This window comes from Danio rerio, chromosome 9 (genome assembly GCF_052040795.2).
Source record: "Danio rerio strain M-AB ecotype USA chromosome 9, GRCz13ab, whole genome shotgun sequence".
In the NCBI taxonomy this organism is placed as follows: domain Eukaryota; kingdom Metazoa; phylum Chordata; class Actinopteri; order Cypriniformes; family Danionidae; genus Danio; species Danio rerio.
Genome location: NC_141029.1, coordinates 19050564 through 19075684, shown reverse-complemented (window position 1 = coordinate 19075684; position 25121 = coordinate 19050564). Strand labels below are relative to the sequence as shown.

The 25121-nt window shown below is 34.0% G+C and overlaps 1 protein-coding gene across 50 annotated transcripts in view; it reads left to right on the top strand.

Moving 5' to 3' along the window:
• mycbp2 (MYC binding protein 2) overlaps positions 1–25121 on the top strand; it is a 232201-nt gene that overhangs the window by 107292 nt on the left and 99788 nt on the right. For all 50 annotated transcript variants that reach the window (XM_087266144.1, XM_087266142.1, XM_087266138.1 and 47 more), the window contains 11 exon segments: positions 1356–1481; positions 2766–2893; positions 2967–3058; positions 5210–5344; positions 5439–5522; positions 5618–5714; positions 7802–7994; positions 14210–14484; positions 18286–18507; positions 21109–21300; positions 22987–23193. In XM_087266144.1, coding sequence (XP_087122270.1) covers positions 1356–1481; positions 2766–2893; positions 2967–3058; positions 5210–5344; positions 5439–5522; positions 5618–5714; positions 7802–7994; positions 14210–14484; positions 18286–18507; positions 21109–21300; positions 22987–23193 — 1751 coding nt within the window.

Genomic DNA, 25121 nt, shown 5'->3' with positions numbered 1-25121 from the left:
AGTAATGTCTGCACAATCCAATTATAAATGTATTTTCCAAGATAAGTCATCAATTTGCACAGTTAGGTTACTGACTATGTTTCTGTCATCCAAATTTTGTGACAAAATTTGTATAAATATGACTTAATTCAGAAAGAAAGTTAAAGCTCTCTAGAGGTGGTTTTAAATGGATAATGAGATGGAAACACAATGCAGAATAATCTCCAATGAACATCACACCTACATGACTCCATTATGTTTGCCTTGTTTACTGTTGGTTGCTAGGTTACCAATACTGCAGTCAGCCACTCTAATGCTGTGTTCACACCAGACGCAGCTTATGCAAATAAATCATGATATTCGTGTGTAAAAAGACGCGCAAACATTTTGAGTTTACTTGCTTCATTTGCGTGTCAAATTCGCTTCATTCACACATCAAATTAACTTCAAATTAACTAATAGATGCTGATTCACATGGGCTGGGCTTCTGTCTACCCAGTGACTCTACTTTTGTTGTTAAATGGCTAACATGGGTTTTATTGAGATAGTACCCCTGCACTTTAAAAGGTTGAAAAACAGTATAGACTCATTCGGCACCGTGTCTGAGTCCACTTGAGATCCTTTCAGGGGGTGCACCAAGCTCTGTGTCCCCATACTCGCCCATACAAGAGCAAGCTTATTATTGGTTAACGCTGAGGGAATGTCTGCTAAAGTTTAGATTTTCCAACTCGAGTGATTCATGTCAAATGTGCAAAAACACTTCATTCGTGCGAATCGCGTCATTTGTGTCACCTCATTTGTGCGAATTTTTCGCGGTAGTATGTCTATTCACAATGATCGCAAACTTGCAATGATTTAACATGTAAATCACTCACGCTTGACGATTTGTCCGTGTCTGATGTGAATGCACCATAAGGCCTTGATGGAAACGCACCTAATTCACATAATATTTTTCCTTTTTTTACGAACTTTGAAAAGATTTGCTTCATGTTAGGATGGAAGCACAGCTTTTGGCCTCTGATCTGTATGTCATCTGATTTTATGAAAATGCTGCTGTTGAATGATTGAGCAGTTAACAACTGTTATAAACTTAACTTTAAACTGCCACTCAGGAAGATGTAATACGCATTGAACTAACTTTGTTATAGTAAAGTTTAAAAAAACATTCAATTAATGTTTTCTCAGTAATTATTGTTTCAAACAGCTTTACAAAAAGATCACATTATTACAATCAAAATCGAAAAAGTGTTGTGTATAGGGTGGACAGTATATAAACATAGTTATTGTGCAGTTTTTCAGTATATAGTGTCGTTTCTAAAAAGGTAATAAAAGACTTTGTTTCAAGTTGTCAGTTCTTCTTTCGGTTCTGTATGCAGGTTGTCTTGACACACTGGCTGCTATGCAGGAGCTGAAGATGGGTGTTGCCAGCGCTGAGGAGGAGACCCAGGCTGTTATGAAAGTCTACTCAAAAGAGGATTACAGTGTCGTCAACCGCTTTGAGAGTGAGCTCATAAAAACCCACAGATTTTTTTTTTAACATCTCTAAGGTGGAGATCAAAATTAGAGCAGAGCAGCACCTAAATCAAAAATGCTTTCTATTAATTCATTTTTATTTATCAAATAATAAAAAATAATTTCAGAATACTGTTATACTGTTAAAGCTAGTCGAGCTAGTGCATTTTACTGCTCTTGCAGTAACTCCACTCAAATAAATGGCTTTCATAGTGCAGTGCTTTCCACTTCCGGTGTGAAAGCCACTTCACACCATGTAGTAACTTCTCCTGGAGGGACAGTGAAACCAGCGCTCTGAATACTGCTTGCGAGTGCGGAAGGTACAGTCTTTAATTAGGCTCATGCCTTCAGGCATTTTTCTCTTTCAAATATGGAATTTGATTAATCTTCATATTTATACAGTACTCAGCATAAATGAGTACACTCCTCGGGATGCTTTACAATAATATATTTGTGCATATACATTACATTAGTAAATACCAAAGCCAAAACTGGAACTATTCTAACAACAAAACCTTAAGATCACAGCCCAAAAATTAGTACACGCAAATTAATATGTTGGGGGAAAAAAAAATTTTCAAAAAGGAAAAATGAAGAGATACATAGTTTAAATGTGTTATATTTCTATTCCTAAAAATGAGCCAACTTTTATTTTAATGAATATTATTTTTATAATGAAACTTTTTTTTATTATTGAGCTAAAATATATTGGCTATATTCACTGAGAATTGGATGAAAATGTTAATTTTTAAAAGGGAGTGTAGAGAAAGGTGCACAGAGGAATGGGCTAAAATTCCTAAAGACAGGTTTGCGAAGCTTGTGGCATCATATTCAAAAAGACTTGAGGCTGTAATTGCTGCCAAAGATGCATCAACAAAGTATTGAGCAAAGACTGAGAATATTTCTGTACATGTGATTTTTCAGGTTTTTTATTTTTAATAAATTTGCACATTTTTTCCCACATTGTCATTATGGGGGTATTGTGTGTAAAATTCTGAGCAAATAAATGAATTTAATCCATTTTGGAATAAGGCTGTAACATAAAAAAAAATGTGGAAAAAGGGAATATTGAATATGAATATATAAATACTTTCCAGATGCACTGTATTTTCATACATTGGGTAAATGATCATTGTTTTAAAATCTTTTGAAAACTAGCAGCTTTAGGTGATTAATGGAGCCACTCTGCAACTTCCATTAATAAAAGTTACCTAAATTCAGCATTCAGGTTGTGTTTGATCAATGTTGTTTTGTTCAATGTTTTTTTTTCCCAGGTCATGGAGGAGGCTGGGGTTACTCTGCCCATTCAGTAGAGGCCATCCGCTTCTGCGCTGATGCTGACATCTTGTTAGGGGGTTTGGGTCTTTTTGGTGGTCGAGGAGAATACACTGCAAAGATCAAGGTCAGGTGCTATCTCTACTACACTGCTTGAGGTTTTGGGCTTGATGATATTTAGGATGTGATTGTCTTTGCAGCTGTTTGAGCTGGGTCCAGATGGAGGAGACCATGAAACTGATGGAGACCTTCTGGCAGAGACGGATGTTCTGGCATATGACTGTGCTGCTCGGTATGCCTATATAGCTGTTATTTATTTAATTATTTCTGTTTGAGTACTGTATCCAGAACGAATAAGTATTGTATTATATTTATTTATATTTTTGTCTTTAAATGCAATTTTGGATTTTCTTAATATAGGCAATTAGTCTCGTTTATTAATATATAATTTTTTTTTCCTTTTTCACTTTGATTTACAAGACATTTGTGTTTTTGTCCAATTTAGTTTGCCAATTTAGTACTTTTTAAATAAAAGTTTTGGCTTAAAATTATGTTTTTATAACTTTTAACAAAGGAAACCCGCTTTGAATCTAAATGTTAATGAGATGTGAGATGTGAAATTTGCCAATCAAGACTTTCTCACTCATGTGCAAGAGAAACCAATTTGTAACTTCTGTATGAATATTTTCACGATAAAACATATTTTATTGGATTTATTGTTTTTTTAATTTTATTAGAGAATGTTTTTAAGTAGGAAATCATTTAAAATGTCTTATGTAAGAATTTTTAAATATTTCTCATTAATCAAATTGAAAAATCTTATATGACTTTATTTATCAGTGTTGTTATTTGTATGTTTTTTTTTTTTTTGTAAAATGCATGATTATTTAGAAAGCAGTAATAATTGTAAATTATATATTGAATACTTACAGCAGTAAGTGTTCTTACGTGTTGCTCTGAATATAGCCAATGCTGCTGATATGGCATTAAAACATAAATAAATAATACAAAAAAAAGTTTAACAAAGGCAGTGCAAAACATGCACATGAATAGGTTTAAAATGATAGATACAGTTGAAACCAGAAGTTTACATACACTGTATAAAAAGGCACATGAACATTTTAAAAAGTCAGATGTTAATGTGACTAAACGGAATAATGAGAGAAATGTTTTGAGAAATTGTTATAACTTTTCTTGAAAGTCAAGTTTACATACAATAAGATTAGTATGTCTAAAAAAGCTCAGATGATTGTGTCAAGGTTTTGGAAGTTTTTTATTGGCTAATTGGCAACATTTGAGTTCATTGGAGGGACAACTGTAGAATAGTATTTAAGGAAAACCTCAAACACACTGCTTCCTTGTGTGACAACATGAGAAAATCAACAAACCAGAATCAAAAAAAAAAAAAACAGATTACAATTTGCTAAATTACATTGGGAAAAATAATAATTTTCGGAGACATGTCCTGTGGTCTAAGATTGAACCGGTTGGCCATAATGACCAGTGTTACATTTGGAGGACAAGTGGGAAAGCTTACAAGCCTAGGAACACCATTCCAGCTGTGAAGTATGGGGGCGGCAGCATCATGTTTTGGGGCTGTTTTGCTGCAGGAAGGACTGGTCCACTTTACAGCATAGATAAAGAAAGAACATTATGTAGAAATACTGAAGCAACACCTCAAGACACCAGCCAGCAAAATAAAACTTGTCGACAAATGGGTCTTCCAAACAGACCATGACCCTAAGCATATTAACAAATTAGCTATGTGCTTTAAGGACAACAGAGTAAATGTTTCGGAGTGGCCATCACAAAGCCCTGATGTCAATCCTATATAAAATTTGTGGGCAGAGTTGAAAAAGCTTGTGCGAGCAAGACAGCCAACAAATCTGACTCAGTTACACCAATTCTGTCAGGAGAAATGGGCAAAAATTCCTTCCAAACTGTTGTGAGAAGCTTGTGGAAGGATACCTAAAACATTTGACCAAAGTTATACAGTTTAAAAGCAAAGATAAAAAAAATACCAAGGAAATTACTTTTTTTTATTTAAAATTTTGACTGTCTAGAAATTAATAAGAAATTCTCCAAAAAAGTTCTCTCATTCTGGCATTTAGCAAATATAAATTATTTAGGTAATCCTATTAGACCTAAAATAGTAAATGCTTAGTATGATTTAACAACAGGCATTTTTTTTAAAAATAGTTGCTTCTTTTTTTAGAGTGTATATAAACTTCTGGTTTCAACTATATATTGTTTAAAATGACAAATATGTGACACTTTTTTGTGTGTTGTGTTAGGATGTTACTCAGCATGGAAATGTGTGAATGTTTGGAGGACTGGCTTTATAAATCATCATCATTAAAAAGAAAAAACACTGATATAAAGTAATCAAGGACAATGGCTGATAAAAGTAGAGGTGTAATTATGTTTTGTCTTTTGTTTTCAGGGAGAAGTACGCCATGATGTTCGATGAGCCTGTTCTGCTTCAGTTGGGCTGGTGGTACGTGGCGTGGGCACGTGTGTCTGGACCGAGCAGTGACTGCGGTTCCCACGGCCAGGCCACAATCACCACGGATGATGGGTACAAAACACATTTATTACTATGATGTAATGCGATGAATATTGCCTGATAGTTGTAGAATGCCTAACTTATCATCATAAACTGTCTTCTACAGTGTGGTCTTTCAGTTCAAGAGCTCAAAAAAATCAAACAATGGTACTGATGTGAATGCTGGACAAATACCTCAGCTGTTGTACAGGTACGAGAGATTTGGTGTGTGTGTGTTACTTTTCTGTATCAGTTGTATTTGTTTTAATTCTCATGCCTATTTTGCTTTGTTGTTTTTTTTTCTAGGTTGCCTTCTAATGATGGAAACGCTTCCAAAGGAAAGCAGCAGACCAGTGAACCTGTACACATCCTCAAGCGCACTTTTGCCAGGACCGTGTCTGTGGTATGTGTCTACTGAAATGCTAATTGCTTATAGACTAATAATTTTAGAGATAAAACAGCACAGGGCGTATAGAAAATGATTCTTGACAGCTACGCCACTGGAGAGACCAATTTTTCTATGAAAACGAAAATAATATAGGGACCTTCTTAAGACCTTTTGTCTTCCACTTTTTATCAATATTATGTCATATTTTATATATTTCTCAATATATATCATTACTAAAATTTTTATTACATTTTTTGTGTGGGAAAGATTTTATTTAAAAAACAACAACAAATAGTGTGGTTAAAAGGCTGAAATAATTTGTTTCTTTTTTTTAAACAAACATATAAGGAGGTTTATATGCTTTTTATTATTAGTTTTTTTGTGAGGACAATTTTAAATGTAAAACTTCAATAAATGAGAAAATCCTAGCAAAGTCAGCTTTGGTGAAATAATGCCTTTAAATGGTAGATTAGATTCAGTGTATCATAGTCATTTAAATCCTTTTTTTCTTTTTGGCAAAACAAAATATCATAATTTGTTCAATTTTTAGAAATTAGGTGCAGTCAGTGACAGATATATGATATACATTTTATTTGGCCAATTTGCTTGCTTGGTTTCTCTTTGTTACTTCCTTAATCTAATCAAATGTAACAGTTAAGGACTTATTACCAGGTTCTGCCGATTCATTAAAAATGGCAAAATTTGTCTTCATTAATCATCAGGCTGATCAATCGGTTGACTTCTTTCAATGACTACACTCACATGGACATCAGTAATCAAATTATTTGCCTTAATCTGAATAAGACAATAATATTATTAAGGTGTTTACATGACTTTTTTAATGATTCTTTCATGATGACGTTTAGACTCTTAATCTGAGTATTGTTTTAATCGTATTAAAATCTTATTATTGGTGCCAATGTAAACATACTCACTGAAAAGAGCCCATAGACCATGAGTCTGAAACTGGATTCCTGGAGGGCCACAACTCTGCACAGTTTTGCTCCAACCCTAATCAAACACAGCTAATAATAAACTAAACTACTAGAAACTGTTAAGCAGGTGTAAGTTGGAGGTGGTTGAAGCTAAAATCTGCAGCGCTGTGGCCCTGCCAGGATTTAAGTTTGAGACCACTGCCATAGACTTTCATGTTCCTTTGTTTTATTTTATTATTATTATTTTATTTATTTATTTTTTACAAAAAATTAGACAGTTTTAGACATAGACATTTCTACATTAAATGAAATAAGCCTAAGGAAACCTGATACTTATGTCAGTTGACTTCAATCATTGAGAGGACCCCATAGACCATGGGTCTCAATCTCGAATCCTGAAGAGCCACAGCTCTGCAAAGTTTTGCTCCAACCCTAATCAAACACAGCTGGATCAACTAATCAAGTGTTCAAGACTACTAGAAACTATTAAGCAGATGTAAGTTGGAGATCAAATCTGCAGAACCGTGGCCCTCCAGTTTGAGACCATTGCCATAGACCTTCATGTTCCTCCTGTTTTTTTTTTTTTTTACATATACATTTCTACAATAAAATGAGCCCAATGAAACGTGATACTTGTGAGGATATTTATTGGACTTAGGGTTATGGTTGTTGGAGATATTTCAGGGAGAAAATAGTAGTTTTTAGTTATTGATTTTACTATAAAATCTAGATTTATTGGACATTTGAATATCACATCACAATGCCATCCTAAATAACATATAATTTTTAAGCTAGATGATTAGAAATTAGCCTCTCCTTTTCACCAGTCTTTTTGTTGCTGTTGTTCACACATTATTTTGATCATACTGTTAGCTTGACCTGAAAAGTACAAAGCGATTAGTAACACTAGTTTGTATTTAGATATTATATCCCTCAGTAGGAAAATTGGCAAGGAACAGATGTACATCAGCCAACTCTGAAGGGTTTATACTTTATAGTTATTTCATTGCTTGTTATTCTTTAAGGAAATCCCTTGACTACTGCTGCTTTTTCCAGGCCGCCTTTCCGCTTTGTGTACTCAAACGAACTGGCAGAGCTAATAATAGGTCAGATCTTTGGTTCATGCCCCAGTGCTATGTTTTTTCATAGCTGTTGTTGTTTTCTCAGGACTGTTTCGAGTCTCTGCTGAGTATCCTGCACTGGAGCTGGACCACGCTAGTGTTGGGAGTGGAGGAGTTGAGGGGATTGAAGGGTTTCCAGTTCACAGCTACCCTTCTGGACCTCGAGCGCCTGCGGTTTGTGGGCACCTGCTGCCTGCGACTGTTGCGAGTCTACATCTGCGACATCTTCCCCATTTCTGGTATAATATCGCTTCTGTTATGTTTCAAATATGATTAAGACTGTCCTCTTACAGTAGTTGATTGGAAACAAGATTCTTGCACTCATTTGTCTTACTTTCATTCATTCTGTTCATGTGTTGTGTTGGCGCTTGATGCTAAAATTTTCTCAAGAATCACATGTGCTGCTTAGGCAAATTTAGAACCAGATTAAAATATTTATTGAATATTTATTTTTTTCTTATTTTAACTTTTACTATTATTTGCCTAAAATATCCTTTTTGATACATCACTCTTTTGTCACCAATGCGATTTTAAATATTAATTTTTGAGCTGTCTTTCTAAAGATATAAATAGTGGACACCCACATTGACAAGTACCTCCTGGGCAACACTTCATATATATATGAATATATATATGGGCATATATATATATGGGCATACATTCATTTTTTAAAATCTAGATTAATCTCACTTTAATCTTAAAATTTATCTAGTTTAATCTTGATAAAAATGGCTCATTTGAATTCTGCTGAAGCATTTAGCATATGCTACCCAAGTAATGACTAAAAGTAAGTCTTTGAGAACGGGTTTCTCAAGCCAGTTGGCGCATTAGACCAGGGGCTCATCTCCTGTTTCCAAAAATGCATGACGAACTGCTTTAGAAACTGTTCTACTATGATAATTGGGGATGAAAATAAAAGATGTTCAAAAAGATGTACTTGTGTTTACTAACTGTTTAGTCAGTTAAGCATAAATTTTGACCTGTCGGCCTACATGAGCTCGCAACAGCAATTGTTGATTACCTTAATCCGACTAAAGTCATAACTGAACATAACAGAAATGGAATTAAGACGTGGAGTATGCATATATTAGTGACATTATTGAAGTAGGACTTTTCACCATATTTTCCGACAAGATCCACACACGCGGCTATCAGTAAAGGACCACACACACACACACACACACACACACACACACACACACACACACACACACACACACACACATCACAAAATGAAGAAGTTTTTTTGCGTTATTAAATTCCATACACTCTCACCAGTCCTTACTCCTTATTTGCGTCTAATACGCCAGTTTGTCATGGGGGCAATATTATTATTTTTTATTTACAAAAAAAAAGAAAATAAACAGCAACTACATTAGCAAAAATGTATTAAAATTATTAGCTATTTTAAAGTGGGAAAATAATAAGCTTGTGCTTCATCCCACTCCATTTTTGACCATGTTAAAATATATTTTTTGTTAATATTTTATGTATGATATTTTTGTTCGAAATTAAATTATTCAAATCAAAGAAATAGGATCAAGTTATCAAATCTCATTAGCGGTTTCTTCACTGTATAACTTACACATTCTGATTAAAGAGCAACAAATGAATAATTTATTTAGATTTTTTGAGAAACAGCTTCTATTTATCACTATGGAGCACGTCTGACAGTCATGCACCACTATGTGACTGTTTTTAGAATTGCATAGGAGTGGCAACGGCACCTGTAATGAAAAGGAAAGGGAATGCCACCATTTTTATATTTATTTCAAAGTGTTTTTATGCCTAAACAAAGCGAAAGCTCAAAACGGACTCTTATTTAAGAGCAAGGGGCGGCCCCTGGTGGTTTGATTCTTTAATGATTATTTGCCACCCTTCAGAGAAAGACTGAAAATATGTGAGAAATATGAGAAAATACCTTTACAGGATGATAGTGGAATAGAACTGTAAATACAGGAGAATCCCGGGAAAAACGGGAGGGTTGACGGGTATGAGCAGGGCATCCTGCTGATTTGATTCAGAAGGACACTTTTTTTTGTCAGACTGCTCACCGGTTTACTTTCAAAGCACCAGTTATATTTTATTTGTATTTTTTTTACTCAAATGCATAAACTCAACAGGTGCCTGATAGTTAGATGTGGAGCTAACATTAATCAGATTCACTCAAGGGAACTGAATTCATGTAAGCACGTCACGTTTGATGTGGTAATTTCACAATAGGAATACACACATGTTCGAAAACTCGTTCACGCCCCCTACAGTGCAATTCACCTAGATATACATCCGCACTAAAATATCAAGGTAAAAGTCATCATAGATTGTGTAGAATAGATCCAAGTCTCAACCCAACTTTAAGAATAGATTAACAGTGATATATTTTTTTTCGCCCAACAAGAGTCTTGTGTCAACGCAGCACGTTATCGTCAATAATATATATATATATATATATATATATATATATATATATATATTAGAAAAATATAATATTTTAATAATATAATATATAATATTTTCATCTTCAACACACATGTAAGCTAACTACCTGCACATCACCCTTAAAAGGGTCCCAAAAGCTAAAAGCAAGTCGGTGGTCTGCTTCTGACTCTTTAAACTCTCTCTAGCAGGCAAAACTGTTGTAAATGATTACTAATATGTAGGCCCACACAGAATCTGCATGTGCAGAAATCTGCAGATTTTCACCCTACCATTGAGTCTATTTATTTAGTTGTGTGAAAATGTATTATTATTCAGTTTTTAAATTAATTTTAGTATGATTACTGGCTAATATAAATATATGTTTATATGATTTATTTAAATTACTGTTTGTAAAGTAATAATTTCTAACTTTTAGTAGATTTATGGTAGATGTGTTATATGAGAGACTTGCTTTGTTTACCAAATAAATGGATCTAATAGGATTTGCATTGTAAACATTAAATAAAAGTAAAAAATGTATTATTTGTTATTTATCATACAAAGTTTTTAGTTACGATACACCCAAAATCATTCTGCATAAATCTGCAGATTGTTACATTATTCTGTGCAGAAATAGCAAAAAATATCTGCATATTCTTACTGATCTTACTGATATGCTAATGTCCACGTCATAAACTGAAGTATACATTGGGTTTAATGCTAATTACTGGAAATTGGCAGAAAATCATCTAATGGGATGTTGACCAACATCACATTGATTTTGAGTACTGCTTTCACTTTCTTGACACTGTACGACTAGACCTTGTCAACTGGTGTTATTGTTATACACTGAATCTGGACTGCCACTTCATGCTGAGTCAGACTGTCAAAGTCACAAGTGGAGCTCCCTTGAGTTTCCGATGTAATCTATATTGATTTCAAGCTCTCAAGTCACACTAGTCCTTTAAACACATGTGATGGATAGGAAAACAACTTTTGACTGGTGTTTAGCTGATTAACGGTTTTAGAATTTAATCTAATTATTACATTTTTGACTAATATTGCAATTCATGCTAAATATTTTTTAACTTCTGTGTGATTCAACAGACAAGCACTAAATTATTAAATTGACCTCAATCTTCACGTACAAGCGAGCACTGCCATTTGAATCTTTTTGGCTCTAGACTTTCCTTCCCATTCACTTCCATTGATTTTTAGATGTTAAATGTTGCAAACTGATATTTTTTATTACATTATTCTACTTTTTATGTACAGTCATTAACACACTTGTTTATAGAGCAAATAGTTTGTCCGATTTCTGCCGTTTATTATTCCCAGTCATTTCTCACATACAGTAGGCAACTGAATCGGAAGTTCTAAAACAATTGCAAAAATTGACCGAGATGATCATTCGACGCAGAAGTATAATCCAGGCCTAAGTGCACCTCAAAAATTAGTTGAATAAAATCGAGGAACACAATGTCACCAAGTATGGTCCAACGGTTGGACCATCCTTGAACCAGGCTTAGGGCTTGCATGCAACTGCCAGCTGGCCGGGACATCCCCTACAGAAGCTGGACAATCAAAGCCAGAAGGAGCAATGTGAGACCATCCTCCTGTAGACCACCTCCTGACGGTGGAGTCATAAGGGGACTGTGCAATGTGGATTGGGCAATGGTCGTAGGCCAGGGCCATGTCGACTCCATCTTTAGACATTGAAATTAGCTCTTGGGACATTAAGATTTTAATATGATTAAGACAATTCTATGATTAAGAGTCTACCATGTAAACCGCGATTTTTAATTAATTTAATCAGATAAAGGTCATAATCAAACTAAACAGAAATCGAAATTAGACATGGAGTATCCTGATTTTGGTCATTAGTACATAGTCTGTACACATACAGCTGTTTGACACTATTCTCTGCACCTACCCAGTCAGTAAAGGACCACAGACACTGCGGAGGTTTTTATCACCATACGGTGTGTGGTATCAAATTCCATTAAAACTACACTCTTCCAGCTGTTCATACTCTCATGCAATATCTCGTTTGCCACGGGGGGCATGCATGAAATGATCTTGAATGAAAGTGAAAGTGCCAAACTGCAGTTAAAGTCAAAAAATTAAAAATGAAACACCCAAAATTACATGAAACTCTGTAGGAAATGTGGATAGCGCGGTGACGCAATGACATTAATCGAATGTGCTATAACATGTAAAAAGAATCATGAAGGAAACATTCAAAAAGCAGCTTATGTAAACACCTTATTGATATTACTGTCTTATTAAGGCAAATAATTAGATTACTGATGCTCATGTAAATGTAGTCATGGAATTAAGTCATAATTAGATAATTAACTAAATGTAGTTTTAGTTTTATCATTAATTTTGTTGTTGTTTTTTTGTTGTTTGGCCAATCACAGCGAAAAAAAAAAAAAAAAAGCATCGTCTAGTGCTCCATCAAGAAAATGGAGGTGCAGCACTCAGTTAAAACTCAATGGAAAATGCCTGCTGCCAATAGAAAACTATTTTTAAAGGAGTGGTCCACATTGTATTTTTAAGGCTTGTTTGTTTTCATTAGATGCTGAGCAATGTGGGATCATGCTTCACTTGTAGAAAATCACTTTTTTTTCAAATATTTTACTTTGATTATATACAGCTACTCCGCTAACATAAAAAGGACTGTCATATTTCCTAGTTTCTCTGAAAGGCCCACCCACAAGAGGCTCTGATTGGTCAGCTAAAATAATGTGCTGTGATTTGCAAATTGGCTCCACGTCACGCCCTTACAAACACAAGCTTTTAAGCTGTGTAAACAGTCCAGTTAGAGCAGCTAAGCTGCCTGATTAGCTGCTTGAATCAGACAGAAAAATAAAGAGCACACCAGGCACACTGCCTGCTCTCTAAAATAATATCTGACTAAAGTCTTTCACATATATTGGGAATAAGCATGTGTAAGTATTATGAAACATTCGCATATCTTTTGCGAGTTCGTTATTTGAGATTTAGAACTCAGGCAACGCAGCTGCATAGAAAGACACTGCTGCTTGATGAAGATTGTGGGTGTTTACAGCGGTTTAACGGATAAATATGAATTTGTAGCTGAATTGCTAGCACTGCCAAACAGCATTTCCGGTTGTTTAAATCCTTGTTTACGTCCTCGCTACAACAGTCCACAGCTTCGTTGATTATGGTTGGAGGACTTTTTAGCTGAATCCAGCACTGAACAGGGAGAGATTTTGGAAGCTCTCCTTTGTCAAATGCTAGCTATATATTTTTTACAATTCTCTGGAACATAATTAAAATTAAACTGCAAGCACTTCTCTCTTTGTTTGTCATGTCCCTTGAAACCTCAAATACAGAAACAGAATAGGCTCTGTGGAAATAGCAGCATTTGGACAGCATTTTAGCTTTCTCGGCTATAGCATTACTGTGCCTCTGGAAACACCCCTTCGCTGCCTGGTGAATGCACTTAACCTGAAGCTTTTGTGATCTCACTAGCCCGGATGTTTTTTCTGTTTTTTTTTTTGTAGTCCCCAAACTTTGTTTACTGTAGGCTTTGCTAAGCTAACTCTGTAAAAGCCAATGTATCCCTTTGCATTGAACTTTGAGCTTACATTCAGAGATGTTGTTTATGTTCACACCGCTACATTACACATCAACTAAAGTTTGAAATATGATATCGTCGTGAACCACTTCTTTAAAAAGCACCTCTCACCAGAAAAAGTGCATTGGATGTGTATTGGGCTTGAGTCTGTGCTGAGTTTGCTAATTTTAAATGGGATTAGCATATGTCATTAATTTGCTACTTTATATCAGCATCTTTTCATTTGATCAATGATTTCTCTATTGTATTTATTGTATTGTATTTATTGTATAAATACAATAGAGAAGTTGTATTTAATAATAATGTGTTATTTTATAATAACACAATATTATTGCATTAAATTTAGTTAATCTTTCAGTACTCGTCTTGATGTTTCAGACCGCTGAATGACAGCATATATTATACTTCCTCTTTGTGTCTCCTATTCAGCCAGCACCAAAGCGATTGTGGAGGAGTCCAGCAAGCTGGCAGAGTGTGTGGGAAAAACACGTAGCCTACTGAAGAAGATCCTGTCAGAAGGAATGGACAACTGCTTGACCAAGCTGGACAACGACCCACAGGGATATCTGAGTCAACCGCTCACGCTGCTGGAGGCTGTGCTGCAAGAGTGTCATAACACTTTCACAGCCTGCTTTCACTCCTTCTACCCGACTCCGGCTCTGCAGTGGGCGTGTCTCTGTGACCTACTCAACTGCCTGGACCAGGTATTCTACATCATGACAGATACTTTTAGTTTGTTTGTCCACAAATTTCAATTGTTATATATTAGTTATTCACCTAATGTTGATATAAATGTATATGTACAAATCTGTATAAACACAGAAGGAAGTATTTTATAGTTTGTGAGTTTGTTCTCATTTATATCATCTGTTTGGTTTTCAACATCATTTGAAATATTTCACATTTAATTAAAGAAACAGGTTGGAAAGTAAAGGTTATGAATTTTATGATAAGCCAAACTTAAAGTGTCTAACCTGTCAAAATTAAATAAACTCAGACTAAACAATAGTGTTAAGTAAAAAAAACAAACAAACAAAAACAAAATGGTTTTCTGTCATAATTTATTCTTTCTTCACTTATTCCAAACCTCTTTGAGTTTCCTTCTTTTGTTGAACACAGAAGATATTTTGAAAGATTTTTTTCAAAGTATTTAGTTTCTTACTATGGATGACAATGAGTGAATTTCAGCATTCTTCAAAATATCATTGTTTGTGTTATACAGACAAAAAAAGCTCGTAAGAATAAATTGTGAGTAAACCTTTTGTGTGACTATCACTTTAATGCCTCATTCACACTAGCAGCGACTTTGTAGCTGTCTGTCGCTCTGGGTGGCGACCTGCTGTAAACAGGTCTGTGGAGGTCTACAGCATGGAGAATTACAACCTGCATCTGTGCTAGCTGAGAGAGGATTACGTGGTGCTCCTATTGGCTTAAGAAAGTTGCTCTTCATTTGCATAAAGTAGAAGGATTCTCTACTTTGTCGCTCCAGGTGGGACACTCGACACGCCCACCTGGTCGCCAACGGCCGCTGTTGCTCGCGTAGATGGAGGTTGTCAGATGTAGCTCGCTCTCCATTAAAATAAACAGTCACTTTGTCGATACGAATCGCTCGGAGTTTGAATGAGGCTTAGACTAAAATGCGTGTTTGAGCTGTCTTGGAAATATCTTGCTGTCACATATTTTAAAATACATTAGTTTCATTTGTTTAAAGATGCACAACAGTAATAAGCTTTTTAATTTCAGTTTTATGAAGAAGCTTAAGCCCTGTCTGTGAAACTGGCCTAAACATAGATATGCCTACTAATGAAATAAATAAATAAATAAATAAATTATATATATATATATATATATATATATATATATATATATATATATATATATATATATATATATATATATATATATATATATATATATATATATATATATATAGTTAAAGTCAGAATTATTAGCCCCCCTGAATTTTTAGACCGCTTGTTTATTTTTTCCCCAATTTCTGTTTAACGGAGAGCAAATTTTTTCAACACATTTCTAAACATAATAGTTTTAATAACTCATCTCTAATAACTGATTTATTTTGTCTTTGCCATGATGACTGTAAATAATATTTTACTAGATATTTTTCAAGACACTTCCATACAGCTTAAAGTGACATTTTAAGGCTTAACTAGGTTAATTAGGTTACCTAGGCAGGTTAGGGTAATTAGGCAAGGTATTGTATAACAGTGGTTTGTTCGGTAGATTATTGAGAAAAAACATAGCTTAAAGGGGCTAATAATTTTGTCCCTAAAATTGTGTTTAAAAATTAAAAACTGCTTTAATTCTAGCCAAAATAAAACAAATAAGACTTTTTCCAGAAGAAAAAATATTTTAAAAAGAAGAAAAAAGTTTTTTTTAAGGGGCTAATAATTCTGACTTCAACTATATATATATATATATATATATATATATATATATATATATATATTTTTTTATATATATATATATATATATATATATATATATATATATATATATATATATATATATATATATTTTTTTTTTTTTTTTTTTTTTTTTTTTAATTAAAAATTAAATTTCTGTTTTGTTTGGCTGAGGGTAGCATGAGGGATATAATCTTCCCATTCCCAACAGCATTCTGTTAATTCTTTGCAAATAAATATAATAATAATACATGTTTAAATGTGACCTAAATGTGAAATCCCCCTACAAAGCCTTTTTAACAGAGATACTTTTTCAGCTGAACATCTAGTTATGCTTTATTTTAAGATGTCTTTGTTACAGTGTAACCTTTTATTTAACTACTGAGTAATATTAATCGATTGCAAATAAGGTTTAGGTTCTTTGCATGTAATTATGCTGAATTGCTATCACTATACAGTTGTTCCCACACAGAGATTTTACTTGGGCATGCTGGCCGGGTATATTAACGACTGCCCATTATATTATATAAGCATATTTAGTGACGTTTTTTATTATTATAATCATCCTTTTACACTATATTGTATGCGCCTAATATAACCAAACATCCGTGATCAAAGTGGTGGAAAAACCTCTTTCGAGACCTATCAGCACTTCCACAGACAGTATGCAGACCCACAGAGAGGTGCCTTTTTGACACTTTAAAAATTTGTCCGGCCGGATTTCTAAATTCCTAAAATGTCAAGGATTCGGCTTTTGCTTTTTAACAATATTTTGTTTTTGCAATAACTTTTTACTTAAGCCTACTTTCGCTTTGCCTTACAGCTGACAGCACACGCACAAGAGCAAGAGAAACATTCAATAATTCATTCTGTAATCTAAACGACTCAGAAAAACTTTACTGTATACTTGGAGAGGATGAAATGACTGGTCTAAACTGCTTGCACAATATATGTACACCTAGTGGTTAATCAACGCATTCGACTTAATTAAATAATCTACACCTTTTAATCTTGGAATTATTATTTAGACAGATATTGTCTGTAATTTTTTTTTCTGTCATTTATTTCTCATTTGCTGTATGTTTTATTAATTTATTTTCTATATTACATATTATATGCTTTGGCATTTAAGTTTGCTTTGAACCCGAAAGTAATAATAAATAAAATTATTGTTAAAAATTTTATTATATTTTGTTTGCCGCATATAGTTAACTATTTATGTGATGTGGGTAAATGGTGTGTTTTACTCCGGCTACCACCGCAAGTATATTTCAAACCCATGGGAAACACTGTAGTACAGTATAGTACACTGTAGCACTGTATAGAACACCTTTAAATGAAATGCTATCAAACCTCTTTACAGGGTTCATACTTTTCCAGCCTTGGAATGGTTTTGGAAAAACATATAAACCCAAAATGTTTTGGAAAAGAAATTTGATAAACAAATATCTGTTGACTTGAATATATTTGAGATGATAATATTGGGTCAGTGTTAAATAAAATTGCGCTGTACGTCCCTTTACGTGATGTTTTCTGTGTGGGGTAAAAAGCAAATTCAGTTGCAAAAACTTTCACCTTTGCTTCTCTTTTACTCCCTTTCACCGTAATTCAAAATACATTTTGAGTGTCGTGTTCAGAAATAATCTCTAACTGTAGAGGTAAGATACTGTGAGTGCTAAAGAATAATTTGTTCTCATACAAGCCAACATTTAAAAAAATTTTTACACGGACAGCAAGATACTTTCTGAAAAATATTTTTTAGATATAAAAAAAATTTAAACCACATAGACTGATATTTTTTTGATATGCTTTAATATTTACCTGAACGTTTTGGAAAATATTAGTAGTAGTCGTAAAAATGTGTCTGAGCCCTGTCTTTAAGTTCCCAGCTCACACAGCCACTTGACAGATTTATGGCTGATTAATTTGGCCTCCAAAATATCTGCCATTAAACACTGTTTAATAGTGATCCTCATTCTCAATATGTATTTAAAATTCTGTTATTACTTTATTACCATCAGACACTTTACTTGAAGCAAATGCTCTCCTGGTAATAACCATGACCTTTATGTCGACCTCCAGGACATTCAAGAGGCAAACTTCCGCACATCGAGCAGTCGTCTGCTGGCTGCGGTGATGTCAGCGCTGTGCAACACATCGGTCAAGCTGACCTCCATCTTGCCCATTGCGTATGATGGGGAGGTGTTACTCCGCTCTCTCGTCAAGCAGGTCAGCACAGAGAATGACTCTGCCCTTGCTCACCGCTTCCCCCTGCTGGTGGCACACATGGAGAAACTCAGCCACGTGAGTACTTTTAAACATACATAATAATTAGTAATTTCCGAAGTACTTTGGCTAATTATTTCAAGAACCTCTTTATTTTTATGCTTATGTTCGACATTGTATTCAAACATGACCTGTATTTATGTAAGATTCTCCTTGTGGCATGCAAAACAACTACTATCTACTAGGAATTGGTTAAAGATGCTTCAGTGGTTTGAGATTGTTGAGGAACTCCGGGTAATGGTAGAGCTTACATATATTATAAATATGATGTTGAAAAAAGTGTTTTCTGAAAGGACTGGGAAAGTGGCAGATATATAAAGAAAATAAAGACATCCTCAATGAAGTAAACTGTAATTGTTACAGAAATGATAACCTCACCCATTGGACTTTGTTGTTATGCAGGTTAAATAAAAAATCTTTATATAATTTTATGCTCTAAGATGTAGAGTTGAAGTCAAAATTATTAGCCCTCCTGTGAAATTTGTATTCTTTTTTAAATATTTCCCAATTGATGTTTAACAGACCAAGGAAATTTTGCATAGTATTTCTATACTGTTTCTTCTTCTAGAGAAAGTCTTATTTTTTAGTTTAAATATTGTCAATTAATAATAAGGTAAATATTATTCCATTATTATTCCATAATATTTTTTTTCTTTTCGATTGCCTACAGATCAAACCACGGTTCTTTAAAAACTTGCCTAGTTAACCATATAACCTTATAACCTGAATACCTAGTGTCTTGCACAATACTGTAATTAGTAAAATATTATGTACTAATTAGTCTGTTATATCTAATATGTATAGTCTAGTATATATAGTCTAATATGTCTACTATTATTGCTATTATTTATTAGAAATTAGTCACTAGAAATAAGTTAATTTCTGTTCAAATTGTATAATAAACAAAAAAAATGTTTGTGTGTGTATATATATATATATATGTATGTATATATATATATATATGTATGTGTGTGTATATATATATATATATATATATATATATATATATATATATTTATATATATATATATATAAATAAATAAAATAAAATATACATAATTGATGCACTTTCAACATTTTTTTAACATGTTTACTGCATACCAAGAGTTCAAACTGTAGTGTTTAAGGGCCCATTTCCACTGAGTGGTACAGTACGGTGCGGTACAGGTCAACTTTATCAGGCTTGCGTTTTCACTGCCAAAAGGGTACCAATGGTGGGAGTTGTGTACGACAAAGTTTCAGTCGATGTCATTGTCGCTCGAGGAAATATAAAATATATAAAATAAATGCAACATATATGAACACATACAGACCGTTACAGTCTCTAATATGTTACCAACAGAACAACTAAACACAACATACATTTAGTCCTTATTTGGGTTCAAAAACAACACCAACATAGCCTACAGTCAGTGCAAACCTCTAATCTTTAATCTTCACCAGCACTTATAACCTCTGTTAGAAAGCAATTCCATCATTCCGAGTTCATAATGGTCCAAAAGGTGAGGATAATAGTTAAACATGGCAGTTTGTTCATGTTTTAGGTTGTGCTTCACTCTCTCGTTTATCCGTTTCTGAAAGGATTGGATGTCAGAATAATCACACGCTTCAATAATCATAAGCATGTTATTATCATCAGCTTAAGAAGGTTGATATTTCAAATATAGAAGCGCAACTATGGGGCAGAGGGTACATTCTGATCTTCTTCTTGGCTTTGTAGCTGTTCATCAAGATGACTGCAAGGTTTGTTTAGGCTTGTGTCGACCATGGCTCGTTATTTTATATATATATATATATATATATATATATATATATATATATATATATATATATATATATATATATATATATATATATATATTATTATTATTATTATTATTATTATTATTATTATTACGGTGTAATGTCTCGGCTGTGTATTTAAAAATGTTGCTACCTTTGTTTTTATTCTCCTGCATGTGTACGCACTGGTCAAGTATCTCTGTAAACCATTAGCGTTCAGCTGCGCGTCTAGCTCCACCTTTTGGTACCCTTTTCTTGTGCTAGGTACCCTTCCGAAAGGGTACCCAAAAAGTGGTATGGTACAGTTTGCTTTTTGGTATCTTTTGACAGTGGAAACGGCCATAAATGAGCATTTAGTGCTGATCAGTGGACTTTAATGTTGCCCACATTGCATGTTGAATATGAGAAAAAAAAAGTAAATTGCATTAAAAATGTTCAATAAAAAACTGCTAAGTTGCATTGAGTGAGGTATATTACAAAATTTAGAAATGCAAAACATTTACAAACATAATAAACATGTTTCCTCCTTCAAAAACCATGTAAATTTAAAGAACGGTAAGTTTAAGAAGAATAATAAATTATTGATGATTGTTCTTAACAACAACAAGCCTAAACAAGCCAAGCTAATTTAAAATGAGTTGAAACAACATTTATCAAGCTATTTTATGGGACAACTTGTTTGTTTTATGTTCAATCCACTCAAATTTGTGAAAACAATTAAGTTAATCTAATAGATTTGCGTTGGGGCAACATATAACGTGGAACCGAGCATTTTTTACAGTGCATGATCCACAGTGGTTTTACTTCATCTAATTTTCTTTATTGTATTTTGATCAGACGGAAGAGAATCTCATGGGCATGACAACATTCCGGGAGGTTCTGGAGAAGATGCTGGTCATTGTAGTGCTTCCTGTGAGGAAGAGTCTTAGGAAAGAGGTCGAGCTCTTTTCTCCTCATCTCGTGTCCAACACCTGTGGTCTGCTGGCCAGTATTGTCAGCGAGCTCACCGCATCTGCTCTCGGTTCTGAGGTTAGAGGGACAAATCTCCTACTTCGCCACACACAAACACACTCTCTCTCTTCCTCGTCTTTGTCTGCAGAGCATTCGCCTGCTGCTCTAATTGCATTACAGCTACCGACCGGCCATAAATAGATTTTAGATGCTGGAAGAGAAAATATGCCACTGTTTCATCAGATCTTCATGGACAGGCCTTCACAGAATCGGAAATTTTTTATTCAATGCAAAAACTTTAAATTATGTTGAGTATATAATGTAAGAACATATTATGAAATATTTGAAATAAATGAAGTAAATTAAGATTTGTAAATGTGTGATATTGATTAGTTTCTAATATATATATATATATATATATATATATATATATATATATATTTATATATATATATATATATAAAGCATATGTTAAATTAAATTGTATGTTAATCTAGACTCTAAATTGGGGCATTTAAAGTGATATGCACACATTTTTACTTTTAGTAGAAAATCCATCAACATTTTTGTCGTGCTGTATGAAGCTGAGTCACGAACGCAAGTGTGTCTTCCACAGGACCACAACAGTCTACTGCAGTCCTTCTCTCTTTGACAGCTCGGGTGAAAAGGCTGTTGGCTTGTTGCCATGGCAACTGGTCTGTCATGCTATATGAGAGTATGTTACAGAGAGTGTTATTGTGGCTGATCTACTTCTCTTTAACATTGTCCATTTTCAGATTGGAAAAATAAAGTGTTTATTGGCTAGAGTTGAGAAAACGGCATCCTGTTTTTGCTGTTTGTTATAGCACAGGAAACGCATGAATTTAGGTGATGGTTGTCATGGAGGCTCCTGTTCAATAACAAAAAACATCCTCCTTCATTTACTTTTATTTGGCCTACTGCCACCTGCTGGGAAAAAAGTGGCTCTACAGTACATCTTAAAGGAATAGTTCACCCAAGAATGAAAGTTTACTCGCACTCAAGTGGTTCCAAAACTATAGGAGTTTCACAAAAGACTATATTTTGAAGAAAGCATTTATTTTTTTATATGTGTATTTTAGTTTTAGTTTGAATAAACATAATTTAGCAGAACACCATACGTATATAAAAATTTTAGAAGCATAAAAGAACAGTTTGAACAAACACTGCACTTAAAATCATACTAATGCACCCTAAAAATATAGATGCGTGAACAATTTAGACAAGTTTGGTCATATTAAAGAAAAATGTATTGTTAAAATGTGTAATTTTCATAAATTTTTATGCTTATATAAATGGAACATATGACAGACAGACAGACAGACAGACAGACAGACAGATAGATAGATAGATAGATAGATAGATAGATAGATAGATAGATAGATAGATAGATAGATAGATAGATAGATAGATAGATAGATAGATAGATAGATAGATAGATAGATAGATAGATAGAACAGAACATGTTTTATAATATGCTCTTGACTAGTGTTATAGACATGCGATGTGCACAAAGCTCCATCTACAGGTAAAGTAATTCCCTAAACAGCTGCACTTTAGGTTTTCCATCACATTAGTCGTCACATCTATTAGTTTTTCAGAAGTGGTTTTTAGTTTTATTTATTTTTATTGATATTTTGGTGTGCTATTTATTGTTTTAATAAGACACAAGAATGCATCAATCTGATCTTAAAGTCAATTCTTGACTGCAGTTTTTTTTTTTACTTTGTGAATGTTGTTGTTCAGGTGGATGGTCTGAACTCCCTGCACTCTGTGAAAGCCACCCCCAACCGCTTCACCAAAACCAGCCAGGGACGCAGCTGGAACACTGGGAATGGCTCCCCCGATGCCATCTGCTTCACCGTGGACAAGCCAGGGGTGGTGCTGGTGGGTTTCTGTGTGTACGGCGGAGGAGGCATTCATGAGTATGAGCTGGAGGTGCTCGCTGATGATGTAAGTCTGTATTCATCAGCTCATGTCACACGAGAGCTACACATCTAGCAATTTGCACACAGACTTTTAATTTTCAGACATCCAGCCCAACGGCTTCTGGTGAACTTTCCATTACAAAATTGGCATGTTTAAGATTTGTTTTCTTTAAAAATAAGTGATCTTCACTGCCTGATTGGTATACAATGTAAAGTGGGTCTCAGACAGTACAAGAAGCACTGTGTTTAATTATATTTTCCCCGCCATCTCTATAAAATTTTTTTATTTTACCCCAGTATTTTAATGGAGTTTCTGCAGTCGCCTGTATTTAATATTTTTCTATAACATATACATTTGAGCGTACTAGATTTTAGACTGTTATCATAAGTTATTTTGTTATATGAGTTTCAGATTTGGCTTGAGTACTGGCCAATGTATATTTACAAATATAATATTCAGGGTCCCCGCGGGGTCTTAAAAAGTGTTAAAAAGTCTTAAATTAAAAAATCGAAATTTATGGCTTTAAAAAGTCTTAAATTCGCTGTTCTAGGTCTTAAATATTTTTGCACAGGTCTTATTTTTGCGATGTCCATGTAACGCTACATCTAATGCTCATTTAAATTCTTTTTGTTGTTGTTGCTAGGTTTTTAGGGTTTTGTTTTATTTCACTAGTCCAATTGTAATTTGCGGTATTTACAACTACAAAAAGGTCAACTTGCAATAGCCAATCAGCTTTCTGATATTAAACTCAGTGAGCGCGGCGAATGTGACATCATCTCTGTGTTTGTGGAAGTTTGCTTTGAGTGCACGTGACATAAATTCGGCTGGCAGAGTGTCTCGTTATTTCACTGACAAATGTCGCAAGCGCAGTCATAAGCGCTGTAATACCAGAGAGCGAATCTCTGCTCACGCGCCGATTTCCTTTGTTCATGCACAAAACTGCTTGCAAGCTCTCAAAACGCTGGCTGCTCACGTGCGAATGATCTGCTCTCGCTCCATCGGACTCCTTTAGTGCTTTTGCTCTTCAGAGATGCTTCAGCATACTGTAGTATTAAGAATAGTGAACTGATAAAATGAATTACAGTGTAGTTTTACTACTGTAAAGTGTGTTGAATTGTAGAAAAATATACCCTATATTGTAAAAAAAAAAAAAAAAAAAACTAAAGCACTGGGTAGTTTGTTTTTAATACACTTGTTGTGTTACCATAGCAACTATAGTATTACCACAACAGAGTAATTGAAGTACTTTACTGTACTTTAAAAAAAAAACACTGTACAGCAGACACTAGTTCACTTTATTTTAGTGATAAAATGAGATTGATAGTGGGATTTATTTGAAGAGTGAATAGTACAGTAGGCTATAATACCTAATCAAGTTTTTACCTATTTTCTATCACAGTTACATTTCTGCTTGCCAGAATGACCAATAATTTTTGGCTAGAAATTGCAACAGCCATGGGAAAGGAGAAAAGTTTTTTTAAAACTTAGGAAAAACCTGAGGGATAAGTTTGTTAAAACAACAAAAAAGAGGCCCCCCAAAAACATCTTTAATGATAATGATTTTTTTTTATTCGTCTGATTTTACTTTCCATTTTTTTGGACCACCCCGTCATTTAAAAAAAATATCTCAATTGTTAATGTGTCAAGTATTAAAGCCTTAATCCGTTTAGTGAGTTGTGCGATGCGGTGCCAGGTGAAAGTATAAATCTGCATTAAGATGTTTGTTTTTTCTGTAGTTCAATGGTGCATTTAACCTGACTTTAGTACTGTTCAATTTAAATAACTTTATTTTACCCCTAATTTTGTGCTTTTACATTTTCTCTCGCGTGTTTTTGATATTGCGATATAGGTCTTAAATTTAATACTTAATGGTCTTAAAAAGGTCATAAAAGGTCTTAAATTTGACATTATGATATCTGCAGACACCCTGATATTGTAGAGCTTTCTAAAAA